Source organism: Canis lupus, chromosome 36 (genome assembly GCF_048164855.1).
Source record: "Canis lupus baileyi chromosome 36, mCanLup2.hap1, whole genome shotgun sequence".
In the NCBI taxonomy this organism is placed as follows: Eukaryota; Metazoa; Chordata; class Mammalia; order Carnivora; family Canidae; genus Canis; species Canis lupus.
Window position 1 is genome coordinate 23,857,228 of NC_132873.1, and position 14,988 is coordinate 23,872,215.

The 14,988-nt window shown below is 44.1% G+C and overlaps 2 protein-coding genes and 1 pseudogene across 6 annotated transcripts in view; 2 read left to right on the forward strand and 1 right to left on the reverse strand.

Moving 5' to 3' along the window:
- The window catches only part of HSPE1 (heat shock protein family E (Hsp10) member 1), a 43,460-nt gene extending 41,442 nt beyond the window's left edge, over positions 1-2,018 (reverse strand). The window contains exon 1 of one of the 3 annotated variants that reach the window (XM_072812913.1): positions 1,698-1,858. In XM_072812913.1, the coding sequence (XP_072669014.1) occupies positions 1,698-1,748 (51 nt within the window). In that variant the 5' untranslated portion in view covers positions 1,749-1,858. Of the gene's footprint in view, positions 1-559; positions 725-1,697 lie in introns of those variants that run through there. The other 2 variants (XM_072812912.1, XM_072812911.1) reach the window with 2 other exon arrangements.
- HSPD1 (heat shock protein family D (Hsp60) member 1) lies at positions 867-11,679 on the forward strand. 3 transcript variants are annotated; one of them, XM_072812897.1, is made up of 12 exons: positions 867-1,006; positions 2,001-2,176; positions 3,504-3,756; positions 4,631-4,713; positions 5,237-5,332; positions 5,719-5,812; positions 6,080-6,248; positions 8,893-8,992; positions 9,549-9,794; positions 10,195-10,369; positions 10,791-10,969; positions 11,053-11,679. In XM_072812897.1, the coding sequence occupies exons 2-12, from the start codon at positions 2,003-2,005 to the stop codon at positions 11,203-11,205; spliced, it is 1,722 nt and encodes a 573-aa protein (XP_072668998.1). In that variant the 5' UTR covers positions 867-1,006; positions 2,001-2,002; the 3' UTR covers positions 11,206-11,679. The 3 variants fall into 3 exon arrangements, with proteins under 3 accessions (XP_072668998.1, XP_072669000.1, XP_072668999.1); XM_072812899.1 differs by lacking the exon at positions 867-1,006 and adding an exon at positions 1,110-1,224; XM_072812898.1 differs by lacking the exon at positions 867-1,006 and adding an exon at positions 1,717-1,811.
- A 2,084-nt stretch (positions 11,680-13,763) lies between these two features.
- Positions 13,764-14,562, forward strand: LOC140625577 (large ribosomal subunit protein uL23 pseudogene; annotated as a pseudogene).
- Positions 14,563-14,988: the final 426 nt, after the last annotated feature.

Genomic DNA, 14,988 nt, shown 5'->3' on the forward strand with positions numbered 1-14,988 from the left:
AACAGCAGTAGTTATTCGATTACATTCTCAGCGTTACTCGTCAAAAAAGCACGTGCGTGGCTTTCAAAGTTAACGCCAAGGCTCAGATTCGCTTAAAGGAAAAAAAAAAAAAACAACACGCCACTTGAGTGTTTTGCTCTCATGAGTCTAATTTCCCGTTCTACAGCCGTTAGGGGTGGTTGCTGCTGCTGTGCTCAGCCCTCGGACGAGCTTTAAGGGCAACCTTGGTTGACTTCAAGGTCAAAGATTTTCCTTCCTTGGGTTTCTCCGGGACATTTCTGCAAAAGCCATCAAGACGCGCGCCTGCAGCCGGGCTTCCGCAGCTGCTGCGCGGGCAGAGGCCCCGCGGGAGGCGCGCGTCCGTCCCCGGCCCGGGCTGCAGGCGAGCCGGGCTCCCGCGTGCGGGGCTCCCGCGTGCAGGGCCCAGGCGCCGGCGAGGGGCGGTGGGCCCGGCCTCCGCGCGGCCCCTGCAGCTGAGCCCCTTGGGGCCCCCTCCCCTCCCCGCACGGCTGCCCCCGCGCTTCGGGGAGGGCCGGCCGCCAGCCCCCGCGGGCCTCACCATGCCTCCGGCCGCCGCAGTCCCACTCGCTCTGGAGCCGCCGCCGCCGCCGCCGCCAGGAGACCCGCAGTCCGACCCCCAGGCCACGTGAACGTGGGAAAAGGCCGCCCGGCGCGCATGCGCGCTCGCTCCCGCGCCCCGCCCCTCCCCGCAGGAGAGGGTGGCCGCGCCAGCGCGCGCTGCGATTGGCCCCCGGCCCCGCGCGCCGGCCGCTGACGCGGGGACGCCCAGGCGGAAGGAAAGGGGACTTCTTTCTAGGCCTTTCCAGGCCGCCCGCGGAGGTGAAAGTACTACCTCCTCGCCCCTCTCCCGGAAATGACGCGCCGTGAACCTTGAACCCCCCAGAGAGCGCCGCGCTTCCCGGAAAGTTCTGGAACCCAGCGCAGCCCGGGAACTAGCCTAAGCCGGCCGGAGGGGGCTGAGCCCGCCGGCCCGGCCCTGCCGCGGGTAGCGAGGGGCGGGGCTGGCGCGGGGCGCGTGCCGATTGCCGGGCCCGGGCGGGCGGGCAGGGCTGGGAGGCGCCGGCGCGCGCGGGGCCGCGGGGCGGGGGGAGGGCGGCGGAGGGAGGGGACACTGGCTCTTTGCCGTGCGCGCCGCGCGCTCTGCCCCTCAGTCGCCGCCGCCGGCCTGCCTCGCCGCCCGCACGCTCCGCCGCCGACCCGCAGGTACCCGCGCCCCGGAGCGCCCCCCCCCCCCCCCCGCGGTCTGAGAGGGCGGCGGGCGGGCGGGCGAGGGCCGGGGCTCCCGGGGCGCGCAGCCCCCGCCGCCGGGCCAGGCCTCACGGGGTCCGGCGCTGCCGTCACGTGCGGCCCGCACTGCTCCCGGGCAGGGCGCCGCGGGCGGGCTGGCCCCGGGGTGGGGGTCGGGAGCGTGCTCGGCGGGCCCGCCCCTGCCGCCCCCGCCGCCCCCGCCGCCCCCGCCGTCCCCCGGGCCGCCCGCAGGGCGCCGCGCTGCTGGGTGGTCGCCGCCGCCGCCAACGCCGCCACCGCGGGCCCCGCGCACACCGTGACCTTGCGGAGGGCGTCCTGAGGGGAAGACACGTGGGCCGGGCCCCCAGCGTGGCGGCCCCGGGCTGCTCCGGCCGCAGAGGCCCGGAGCCGTCGCCCGGAGCCGCATCTTACTGAGCACATTTTTGTACCTTCAGGAACGGGTTTTTTTTTTTTTTTTCCCTCCTCCCTCGAGCGCCCATGCCTTTGCTGCAGACTTGGGTTTTCGGGAGCGCGTTCTCTCTACGCTGTTGAAGCGGTAAAAGGTTCACTCGGTTCTCGCGGCCGCGGGGAAGGCGATGGGCGTGCTCTGCGCGTCGGCGGGGTGGCGCGCGCTCGGCCTCACGTGGCGCCGGCGCAGGTGCCCGCTGTTCCCCGGGGGCAGGCCGTGCGGCGACCCGGGGTGCCGCTGCTGTGGGAGTACTGCTGACCTGGTGCTTTCCGTCCCTCCGCAGAAATGCTTCGATTACCCGCAGTGCTCCGCCACGTCAGGCCAGTGTCCAGAGCCCTGGCTCCTCATCTCACTCGGGCCTATGCCAAGGATGTAAAATTCGGTGCCGATGCCCGAGCCTTAATGCTTCAAGGTGTAGATCTCCTAGCCGATGCCGTAGCCGTTACTATGGGGCCAAAGGTATCAGTGTTTTTTGTTTTGTTGGAATTGACAGTATCGTGAGTTCAGGAGTAGAAATTTAATTATGTCAGAGAGTCCCACCGAGCTGTTGAGCAGTAAGTACTTGCGTGTCCGTTGTTCACTCATTTATAATTGGTAGGACTTATCTAGATACTGGGACAGCTCTCTGATTCGGGTCTGTAACATGTAATAAATTCAGGAGCCTAGATTTAGGTTAAGCTACTAGTATTTTCTTGATGAAAATTGCCTTACCTGTATTTGTTTTAATGACTTACGGATCCTGGGCTCCTCGTGCAGTCTGAGGAAGGTATTGCAATCAGAACCGCGTACTGACGATAAAAGCCTCTGGAAGCAATAAAGTTGTCCTTAACATTTAAAAAAAAAAAAAAACTCCAATAAATACGTAAGAGTTCCCAATTACTGCTTACTCTTTTCTTTTACGTAGATAACAACGGTCTTAAAACCGTTTCTTTAAAATTTGCGAAACTCTTTCCTACAACGTCTGATGTAATGGACTGGTAACTCACAGCTCAAAGTGGATTTGAAAATGGGAGGTAGAATTAATCTTGCCTGCCTACTTAAGGTTTGGGTTTTTCCCTGGCGGTTCATACCATTGGTGGAAGTACTGTAATGAAGATTTGTCTCATTTAATATGAAGAGGGTATTGAGTGAAAGGGTAACCCGTTTTGAGGAGACCTTTGAAGGTGATGCACAAATGGAGTGATGCTTGATTGCAGGTTGACAGATCCAATATCAGAGTATTGATACATATTGTATAAAATGTGGCATTTGCATGCCTCCCAAGTAGCAGCTTTGGTTCAGATCCAGAAGCTGCCAATACGGTTTGCACCATGATTTGAGATTTAACATTGAATCAGCCCCTGGAAGAGTGAACTGTACTTGCCTTGCTTTTGGTATTTTATTTAGTAGCTAAATTTTGAAGCCTCTTTTCTTATTATTTTCATAGATAGCAGGCACTGGACAAAACTTAATTATGAATCATGTGAAGGATATTCTGAAATTTCATTATGAGCTACCAGGTTGTTTGGTTTTCTGTGTGTGTGTATGTTTTAATGAGATGACAATTTTAGTCTCGGATTTTTATCTTCCATAAAACCCTCAATGCATGGTTATGCATTTGGCAACAGAAAAAGTCATTTTGTTAGTAAGCTAAGAACACTGATGGATTTGCCTTTGAGATTCTTGCACATTTAATAAAAGCGACAACTTGTGTTGAGGCTTTCAAGTAATTAAAAACTGTTCATTGTGTTTCAAGCTAAATGCACTCAGGTATGTGATTCTGTCACTTTTTTTCCTCTAATTATAGGGAAGAACAGTGATTATTGAGCAGAGTTGGGGAAGTCCCAAAGTAACAAAGGATGGTGTGACCGTGGCAAAGTCAATTGACTTAAAAGACAAATATAAAAATATTGGCGCTAAACTTGTTCAAGATGTTGCCAATAACACAAACGAAGAGGCTGGGGATGGCACCACTACTGCTACTGTCTTGGCACGCTCTATTGCCAAGGAAGGCTTCGAGAAGATTAGCAAAGGTGCTAATCCTGTGGAAATCAGGAGAGGTAGGAAAGTCTCTTCATTGTTGCCAGTGTTTTGAAGTGTCTTAAAGTTAAGTCTTGTTTCTCCTCTCTCAAAAAAAAAGTCTTAAATTGAGTTTTCCTTTGGCAAATAGCAATTAGATGCCTGCCTTATGCGATGGGTACTATGCTAGTTTTTTGGTTTTTTTTTTTTTAAGATTTATTTATTCATGAGGGACAGAGACACAGGCAGAGGGAGAAGCAGTCTCCCTGCAAGGGAGCCTGATGTGGGACTCGATCCTGGGACTTCAGGATCACACCCTGGGCTGAAGGCAGATGCTCAACCATTGAGCCACCCAGGCGTCCCTGGATTTTTTCTTTAAATTATATTTCTCAAAATAAAGGGAAGAGCCAGAACTAATCCTACTCGTTGAACAAAATTGGGTTCTCATAAATCCATGTTGTGATCCTATTGACTGTTAAAGCAAATTTTTTGATTATATATTAAATGAGAAAATTTTGGATAATTAAAAGCTGTAGGGGCATAACCCTGTCATAGAGTTGAGGGAAGTGTTAGGTGACCCTGTTGGAAACATGCAACATGATGGATTGTCAATAGCTTACATAGAATGAGTTGAATGGTGAAATTCTTGAAATTATGCTCTTGGTATTTTTCCTTTAGTCCAGTTTTCAAAATAATTTTGGCTTGTGAGTCTTCACTTACTAACGTTCCTGTTTTGGTGCGTGCCATTCAACTCCATGCAATTAGGAAAAGTGCTGGCATAGATGCATTATATAGGCCATTAACATTAAAACATTTAACACGAAAAAAAAAAAACATTTAACACGGATTGAAATTTTTACTTGGTGTGGAGCCCTGAGAGAATAAGCTTTGTAATGGCATTTATTCTTGAATAAGGTGTGATGTTAGCTGTTGATGCTGTAATTGCTGAACTTAAGAAGCAGTCTAAACCCGTGACAACCCCTGAAGAAATTGCACAGGTAAGGATTTTTCATATTTTATGATAAATGTGATTTTATTCCATAATCCTATACCAGTGTCAGAATAATGATATCACCCAGTCACTTGACATGGAAAGCATTTCTTCTTCCTGCTTAAAAAACATCTGAAAATAATGCAGTGACCATAACTAGAGTCTTAGTGGTCACTTTAATTTTACATGGCTGTGAGTAAAACTCATTTGTTTGTATGGAAGATGTTCTTCAGCCATTTGTCAAAAGGTGCATAATTTTTGTCATGTTAGAATATTGCCACTTTTTCCAAGAAGGGGGGATATTCTCCCTTTTTTTAAAAAAAGAATTATATGTTTATTTCTTTTGAAAATAATGTAGCCAAATGGTAAGTTTAAAAATAATTGTTAGATCTCTTAGAACACATCTGCTTGTCCATAGGTTCCCCCTGCCCCAATATATCAGTTTTGAAGTTACTAGGAAAAGGGAGGGGAGCTGACTGAGGATGCTGGCCTTATCTTTGTAACTTGGAAGAGTAACTTGATTGTTTTAGGTTGCTACGATTTCTGCGAATGGAGACAAAGAAATTGGCAACATCATTTCTGATGCAATGAAAAAGGTTGGAAGAAAGGGTGTCATCACAGTAAAGGTAAGTGTTTTTAATGATAGCTTGAGATGAATTGTCTGATCAAAACAGTTTTCAAATAGAAAAATTGATGTGTTTCATGCTTGATTCCTTTATGCATGTTTTAGCATTCACGTAGACTAGGGTATTTCCTGAATTGTGTGTGAATTTTTTTAGCCTTCCCTGTGAGGGAGGAATCCGTTGTAACTTAAATAATACTGTTCTTCTAGATGTAAAAATTTAAAAATGCATTTTTGAAATTTTTGCAAAATTGCAGTTTGATCCCCTAGGGTATTTGCATACTTACACGCCTGGATCCCTTGTGATCAGTGCGGTCTCCTAATCTGGTCTCTAATTACAACTTTTTGTGTTTCTGTAATGAAATTCATACAGCTAATTGATTTTTATAGGATGGAAAAACACTGAATGATGAATTGGAAATTATTGAAGGCATGAAGTTTGATCGAGGCTATATTTCTCCATACTTTATTAATACGTCGAAAGGTAAGAACAAGTCAGTAAATGAAATTTAAAAAAATATACAGGTTGCTATGGGTCACACTGTAAGCATTAATCAGGTCATACTTCTAAAAGATAAACTTAGGTATCCCAAAAGTTATTGTAAATGAGAAATGAAGGGGAAAACATGAACTCAGTCACTTGAGATGTACTAAAACTTTGGTTTCTAGTTTTTTCACTTAACTAAATTGCAGTTATTTTCAGGATATTGTTATAATGTCTTAAATTGGTTTGAAATGTTTATTTTTGCAGGTCAGAAATGTGAATTCCAAGATGCCTATGTTCTATTGAGTGAAAAGAAGATTTCTAGTGTCCAGTCCATTGTACCTGCTCTTGAAATTGCCAATGCTCACCGTAAGCCCTTGGTCATAATTGCTGAAGATGTTGATGGAGAAGCTCTGAGTACACTTGTTTTAAATAGGTAATAGGCTTTCGTATTTGGTTTACATTTCCAGATGAAAGGAAGTTTTTTTATATTGGTGTTTGAAATCCTCTTTTTGTACCCCCACATTGCACCACTTGTGTTAGCATATATACAGGTATGCTTTGTGAGCTCTGTTAAAATGGTTTGTTCTTTTTGAATGAGTTCTGTTTGAAAGTCCTTAATATTTTGTGCAAGTTTTTCATAAGACAGCCTAATTTTGAATGTGATACCTATTTTTTAATTATAACTATTGGTTTTTTTCAATTTTAGGTCAAAACGTATTTAGTTACATAATCTGTTAAAATTTTAAGGGTGGCTCAATGGTTGACTGTCTTTGGCTCAGACTGTGATCCCGAGGTCCTGAGATCAAATCCTGCATCAGGCTCCCCACAGGGAGCCTGCTTCTCCCTCTGCTGAGAGGGAGAGGGTCTCTGCCTCTGTGTGTCTCATGAATAAAGCAAATCTCAAAATTTTTTTTTTAAGTTTTTTTTTTTTTTTTTTAATTTACGATAGTCACACAGAGAGAGAGAGAGAGAGGCAGAGACATAGGCAGAGGGAGAAGCAGGCTCTGTGCACTGGGAGCTCAACATGGGATTCGATCCCGGGTCTCCAGGATTGCGCCCTGAGCCAAAGGCAGGCGCTGAACCGCTGCGCCACCCAGGGATCCCAAAACTTTTTTTTTTTTTTTTAAGAGTTTATTTATTGGGATCCCTGGGTGGCGCAGCAGTTTGGCGCCTGCCTTTGGCCCAGGGCACGATCCTGGAGACCCGGGATCGAATCCCACATCGGGCTCCCAGTGCATGGAGCCTGCTTCTCCCTCTGCCTATGTCTCTGCCTCTCTCTCTTTCTCTCTCTGTGACTATCATAAATAAATAAAAATTAAAAAAAAAAAAGAGTTTATTTATTTATTCATGAGGCACAGAGAGAGGGAGAAGTAGGCTCCATGCAGGGAGCCCGATGTGGGACTCGATCCTGGGACCACAGGATCAGCCCTGGGCTGAAGGTAGGCGCTCAGCTGCTGAGCCACCCAGACATCCCATCAAAGGAAATTTTAATTAATGGTCTGAAATAGAGAATTTGACATTCAATCTAAGATAAAGTCTCTTCGCTTAATTTTTTAAACTATAATATATGATTTTTTACTTTACGACTAGTAGTTCCTGCTATAAAAGTGTTAGGGCCTTACTGTGGTGCATGGCTGTCTCCGTCAGAAGAGCATGTGACTCTTGATCTTGATTTGATTGTGAGTTCGAGTCCCACATGGGTGTGGAGATTAAATTTTAAGAAAGAATATTAGAACATTTTTAAAATACATATTCTTCCTATTCCTAGAATTGAGGTATATTAGAAGTAATAATTTTTTTTCAAGATTATATTTATTCAGGAGAGACACAGGCAGAGGGAGAAGCAGGCTCCATGCAGGGAGCCCGATGTGGGACCTGATCTCGGTACTCCAGGACTCCAGGATCACGCCCTGGGCTGAAGGCAGCACTAAACCGCTGAGCCCCCTGGGCTGCTCTAGAAGTAATAATTTTCCAATTGTAATGGAAATGGACAAATGAAATAGTTATATGGGAGAGTGCATACCTTGACACAAAAGCTCCGAATGAGTTGACTTATCCTTGAATGTTTGTTAGCTTGGATTTGCTTTTTGGGTTATGAAAAGCTTTATGAGATTGTGGGATTTTAAGTCAAAATAAATAAAAAAAAAATAGACCTCCAGAATTTCATTGAGCCATCTACTGGTGTCTGTAGCTTTGGATGGCTGATTGATTTGGCATACTATGTTTATCTGTCCCTCTGATTTTTATTTGGCCCTTTAATAAAATAGACCAACTCTGTCTTTAACAGTTTAAATACTCCTTTTTCACACAGTGTGGTCTCAAGTGGACATTCCTTTGATTATATATTCCAGATATTCATTACATGATAAAATCGCAGGTGAACTTAATGCTATTTATCAGCAACACTTCTATATGTAAAGGAACTGAATTAAGAACACTGCTCAAACTTCAGTAGTAACTTGATCCATTACTAAATAGAACAAATAGGGTATAGTTATCACTGTAGTTAACTTAAAAGTTTTTTGTTTATGTTAGCATTTATTTCCTGGGTTCAGTTTAACCGTAAGGTCAACAATTTTTGACAAAGGTAATGGCAAATATGGATGAATGGAAAGTTGCTCTTTCATGTCTTAATTTGACTAAAAGTTGGTAGGAAGCAAAAAATTGTAAAGTGTGGTTTCCAGGGGTGCCTGGGTGGCTTAGTCAGTTATATGTCTGCTGTCAGCTCAGATCACGGTCCTTGGGGGTCCTGGGATTGAGCCCCATGTTGGGTGCCTCACCCCCCCACCCCCATTCATGTGCTCGCTTTCTTTTTTTAAAGAGATTTGATTTATTTATTCATGAGAGAGAGAGGCAGAGACATAGGCAGAGAGGGGAAGCAGGCTCCTTGCAAGGAGCCTGATGTGGGACTCAATCCCAGGACCCCGGGATCACACCATGAGCCACCGAGCCACCCAGGTGTCCCATCACTCTTTCAAATAAATAAAACCTTTTTTAAAAAAAGTGTGGTTTCCTAAGTAATCTTAGTACTAAAAACTTTAATTAACTTTAAATCTCATTCTTATTGTTCTTAACAGGCTAAAAGTCGGTCTTCAGGTTGTGGCAGTCAAAGCTCCAGGTTTTGGTGACAATAGAAAGAACCAGCTTAAAGATATGGCTATTGCTACTGGTGGTGCAGTAAGTAAAATACATGTGATGTTGGTTTACTGAATGTTATATACTTCCAGGCCTAAAATTTATAGGTAGATTTTAGGTTTTTCACAATCATTTATTATTAACTATTCATTTTTGTTTCTGTTGGATGTTTTCGAGGTAAAGGTTTGATTAAATGTGCCCAGGTCCCTTCTCTAACTTGCTATGAGTCTAGCCCAAGAATAGGATTATTTGACTAATCTGTGTTCAATACAATAGAAAAGACATAGGACTTAATTGTTTAGGTCTAAGGTCTAGTCCTGGTTCCACCAAAAGTGTGACTTCAGGGGAATTGAGTTTATACTTTTCTGAAATAAAGCTAATTAATTCTGATTGAGGATTAAGTGAGAAGTGGGAAATGCAGTGAAAAACTTGATCAAGTCTTCTCTGGACTAGACGTTGTCTTGAAATTTCACATTTCAAAGAAATACAGTATTCTAAGATGTTTATCTCCTCAAAAAACCCACCTGATGTATTACTGATAAACTTGGTATAATGAAAAACCAAGCTGCAACGGGTTCATTTTTAAATATTTTTGTAGGTGTTTGGGGAAGAAGGGTTGACTCTAAATCTCGAAGATGTTCAGCCTCATGACTTAGGAAAAGTTGGAGAGGTCATTGTGACCAAAGATGACGCCATGCTTTTAAAAGGAAAAGGTGACAAGGCTCAAATTGAAAAACGTATTCAAGAAATCATTGAGCAGTTAGATATCACAACTAGTGAATACGAAAAGGAAAAGCTGAATGAGCGTCTGGCAAAACTCTCAGATGGAGTAGCTGTGTTGAAGGTAAGATTCATTGTTGTAAATGAGTTTCTTGGGTTCTGAACCCAAGAATGATTTTGTTTCTGTGGTATTCTCCAATAGTGCCGTGTAACCAAAAGGTTTTGGGAAATAACTTTGTCATGGAGATATATATTATATAAAATTTTTTTGGAATACTCCCCTTAAAGCCAGAAGTGAACTTGGTATTGCTAAGGAAAAAGGTGTTTTGTTAATGATAGTGTGTTGGACTGATGTGAGACAGTGCACTGACCCTATTAGCTCTTTAATCATGCAGTCACTTTTAACAAATAGGCGACCTTTTTTTACATGTTTTTAAGTGAACTCCGTGCTTTTCAGTGACTCTTGCCAGTCAGCATCTTGAATGGGCAAAACCCATACTAACTGGAATTCTTTTAATCATTAGGTTGGTGGGACAAGTGATGTTGAAGTGAATGAAAAGAAAGACCGAGTTACAGATGCCCTCAATGCCACAAGAGCTGCTGTTGAAGAAGGCATTGTTCTGGGAGGAGGTTGTGCCCTGCTTCGGTGCATTCCAGCCTTGGATTCAATAACTCCAGCTAATGAAGATCAAAGAATTGGTAAAATTGCCTTTCATGAGTTGATTTGCAACCTGATTTTAGTCTTTCAGAATGCAGTTGCCCATTAAATAGAACAGTAAACCACAAAGATTCCAGAATAACATTAGAAGAGCACTGATAATTAGAAAATAAATGAAAGATGCAGTCATGTCCAGGGGGAATGATTTGACCTGTGGACAAATAGAATTTTAATTTTTACAAAAGAATGAAACTGGGGATGCCTGGGGAGGCTCAGCGGTTGGGCATCTGCCTTTGGGTCAGGGTGTGATCCAGGTCGACTGGGGATCCAGTTGCGCATGGGACTCCCTGCAGGAGGCCTGCATCTCCCTCTGCCTGTGTTTCTGCCTTTGTCTCTCATGAATAAGTAAAATCTTAAAAAAAAGAAAAAAAGAAACTATAATTTGCTAAACTTTATCTTTAGGTATCGAAATTATTAAGAGAACACTCAAAATTCCTGCAATGACCATTGCTAAGAATGCAGGTGTTGAAGGATCATTGATAGTTGAGAAAATTATGCAGAGTTCCTCAGAAGTTGGTTATGATGCTATGCTTGGAGATTTTGTGAATATGGTAGAAAAAGGAATCATTGATCCAACTAAGGTAAATAGTTGATCATTTTCTAAAAGTCTTGTTCATTTTTCACTAAGGAAAAAGGTAATATATTTATCAAACTTCTTTCTTAGGTGGTAAGAACTGCTTTATTGGATGCTGCTGGAGTGGCCTCTCTGTTAACCACGGCAGAAGTTGTAGTCACCGAAATTCCTAAAGAAGAGAAGGACCCAGGAATGGGTGGAATGGGTGGAATGGGAGGTGGTATGGGAGGCGGCATGTTCTGATTCCTAGAATAGTGCTTTACCATTCTTAATGAACTGTGAGAGGAAGCTCAAGGCTGTGTTCCTCAACCATAACTTCAGAGAAGTCAGTTCAAGGAAATGACTGAAGAAAAGGCTGGCTGATGTTTAAGAAAATCGCTATAACCATCAGTTACTGGTTTCAGTTGACAACATATAATGGTTTACTGCTGTCATTGTCCATGCCTACAGATAATTTATTTTGTATTTTTGAATAAAAAGACATTTGTACATTCCTGATAACTGAGTGCAAGAGCCATGTACCAATGTACTGCTTTCAACTTAAATCACTGAGGCATTTTTACTACTATTCTGTTAAAATCAGGATTTTAGTGTTTGCCATCACCAGATGAAAAGTTAAGCAGCCTTTCTGTGGAGAGTAAGAATAATTGTGTACAAAGTAGAAAAATATCCAATTATGTGACAACCTTTGTGTAATAAAAATTTGTTTAAAGTTAATTGTGTTAGCCTTTCCATGATCTAGAAGATAAATGAAAGCCAGTGGATGGAGGGGTAGAGTTTGGCACAAGTGTGTAAAACATTATTCTACCTGGAGTAGTCTCCTGTTTCTCTTTGCTAAAGACGATTATATTACAACATAGGTAATGGGAAGTTCCTGTGGGGACAGTATTTTGTGTGTTGAGGTCTTGTCATAAAGGGGCAATTTGTCCCTTCTTATGGAGGTTATAATTCCTGCTTCAAAGCCTCCACATAATAAGAAATGGGTTCCTGGAACACCTGTCTGGCTCAGTTGGAAGAGCATGGGACTTGATCTTGGGTTTGTGAGTTTGAACCCCACACTGCATGTAGAGATTATAAGAAAAAAAATGGGTTCCTGTTAGGTGAGAAGGGAAGAGTTTGTAGTAGGAGTGTACTAAGTGGAAAGGAGAGAGGTGTGCCTTTCAAGCATCATTAGTAGTGGGGAAGGGCATCCTTACTTGATAGGCCTGGCCTGATCCAGTATCTTTACCTTTATTAAGAATTTAAGGCAGGGGCAGCCCGGGTGGCTCAGCGGTTTAGCGCCGCCTTCAGCCCAGCGCTTGATCCTGGAGACCCCGGATCGATGGAAATGTGGCTTTTTAAAATTTTTGTGTGTGTGTGGCTTATTTTTAAAACTGGCTGAATGCATGTTTGGGGCAAAATGAGTTTTAAAACATAACTTTGTTTTTTAGATTTACTACATTATAAATTGAAAGCACAAGATCATGTTTAACATCTACATTCTTGCTTTCACCTGTGCCAAAGGACCTAGTCTGCTGCTCAGTTTGGCCTTGGGGCTGCCGTTTTAGAGACTGGGATAAGCTACGGTTTAAGGCAAATGCCCTTGGTATGCAAAGCTCAGACAAAAGGAAAAATAATCACAGATCAAAAGCCAGTCACTTGAAATTTGCACCTAGAACTACCTGTGCTTTGCCCAGGTTAGAAACAGAATGACAACAGATTAAAGGGGACTAAATAAAAGGCATTTTAAGCAAGACATGCCTAGAATATAGTTTTGCCTGTAGAAGTAGCAAAAGGCAAAGCAATATCAAACGTTAGAGAAAGGGTTTATATAGTTAATTACCTTAAAGGCCAAGCTAAGTGATTATAAGAAAAGGTAAGAGATGAAAAACACCTGGACTTTAAAAGATTAGAGCACGGCCAGCCTAAAGACACGAGCAGAGGAAAAAATTAGTGTTCTGTGCTAGACACTGAACTAAATACTTGGTTTAAGTCCGGAACCTTGGATTAGGGACTCCTTACTAAACCTATGCCACACGAAGTAAATAGGCTGAAAGGTTAAGTAGCTTATACAAAGTCTCCGAGCTATTAGGTGGTAAACCTCCGATGGGAGCTGGGTATGAAGAGCTTACGTTCTTAGACCGAAGAGCCAGGCTGGAATGAACCCCTAAGCCAGGATCTAGGCAGTCGTAAACCCCCTTGAAAGCGGTAGCCAGAGACGTCCATACATTAGGAACCCAACTCTATCTTCTATCCATCACTTACCTTCCAGAATGCCGGTAGCTAGCCAGCATTTCTACTCCCGTATTTCTCTAGGACTAGAGAGAATCATGTAGTAAAACAAAGACTTCTGATTCTGAGAGTCCCTCCGATGAAAAGGGTGGCTCACCCGATCGCTGTACAGTGAAATTCCGCAGCCAATACACTCGTCCCTTGCTTTCAAATATTCATGGACAAACCACCATTAAACAAGCCTCAACATGAAGAATAGCAAAACCAAAAGGGATCTAGGAGAAACTTCTTTTTTTAGAGATTTTATTCATTCATGAGAGACACCGAGAGAAAGGTAGGGACACAGGGAGAGGGAGAAGCAGGCTCCCTGCAGGGAGCCCGATGCGGGACTCAATCCCAGGACTCTGGGACCTCATGCCCTGGGCCAAAGGCGGACACTCAACCACTAAGCCACTCAGGCATCCCTAAATCATAGTATCTTAAAGATGAGATCCTGCTGCCATAAACCAAGGAAGCTAACAAAAAGGAACAATTAGAAAACATTATTGGAAATTAAAACTATGACAAAGGACCTGGAAAATAGAACTGAAATCTAACAGGTGGAACAGGCCTTTCACGAAGATGGCGCCGAAGGCGAAGAAGGAAGCCCCTGCCACTCCCAAAGCCGAAGCCAAAGCAAAGGCTTTGAAAGCTAAGAAAGCGGTGCTGAAAGGCGTGCACAGTCACAAAAAAAAAAAGAGGATCCGCACGTCACCTACATTCCGACGACCAAAGACCCTGCGTCTCGGAAGGCGGCCCAAATATCCTCGAAAGAGCGCCCCCAGGAGAAACCAGCTTGATCACTCTGCCATCATCAAGTTCCCCTTAACTACTGAGTCAGCCATGAAGAAAATAGAAGACAACAGCACACTTGCGTTCATCGTGGATGTCAAGGCCAATAAGCACCAGATCAAACAGGCTGTGAAGGAGCTCTATGACATTGATGTGGCCAAGGTCAACACCTTGATCAGGCCTGATGGAGAGAAGAAAGCATATGTTCGACTGGCTCCTGACTATGATGCTTTGGATATTGCCAACAAAATTGGGATCATCTAAACGGAGTCCAGCCAGCTATAAATCTAAATATAAATTTTTTCCCCATAAAAAAAAAAAAGGTGGAACAAAAACATGGAAAATAGGAAAAACTAGATTTAATATGAGGGAGGTCGAATGTCTAGTTAGGAATACCTGAATGATGGACCCAGAGAATACGGAGAGGAGATTCCTCAGGGTTCAAGTAACTGAGTCTGAAAGAAAGGCCCATAATTAGGACCAGGCAAGGGGCATAGGAGCATGCAATTTCAGACTACCCAGGATAGGTAAAGAGTCGATTTTAAAAGCTTCCAGAGGGATGCCTGGGTGGCTCAGCAGTTGAGCGGCTGCCTTCAGCTCAGGGCGTGATCCCAGGCCCTGGGATCGAGTCCTACATCGGGCTTCCTGCATGGAGCCTGCTTCTCCCTCTGCCTGTGTCTCTGCCTTTCTGTGTCCCTCATGAATAAATAAATAAAATCTTAAAAAAAAAAAAAAGCTTCCAGAGACCAAAAAATGGACGCTACACAAAGCCCTGGGATTAACAACGGTGTAAGGTTTTTCAAGAATAGCATGTGACACCAGGATACAATGAAATCAGAGCTTCAAACTGGGATGAGAGGAGGGAGGATATTAACTAATGTAGAGTTCTAAGGTCAAGTACTGTTTTTTGTTTTTAAAGATTTTATTTATTCATGAGAGACACAGAGAGAGAGAGGCAGAGACAAAGGCAGAGGGAGAAGCAGG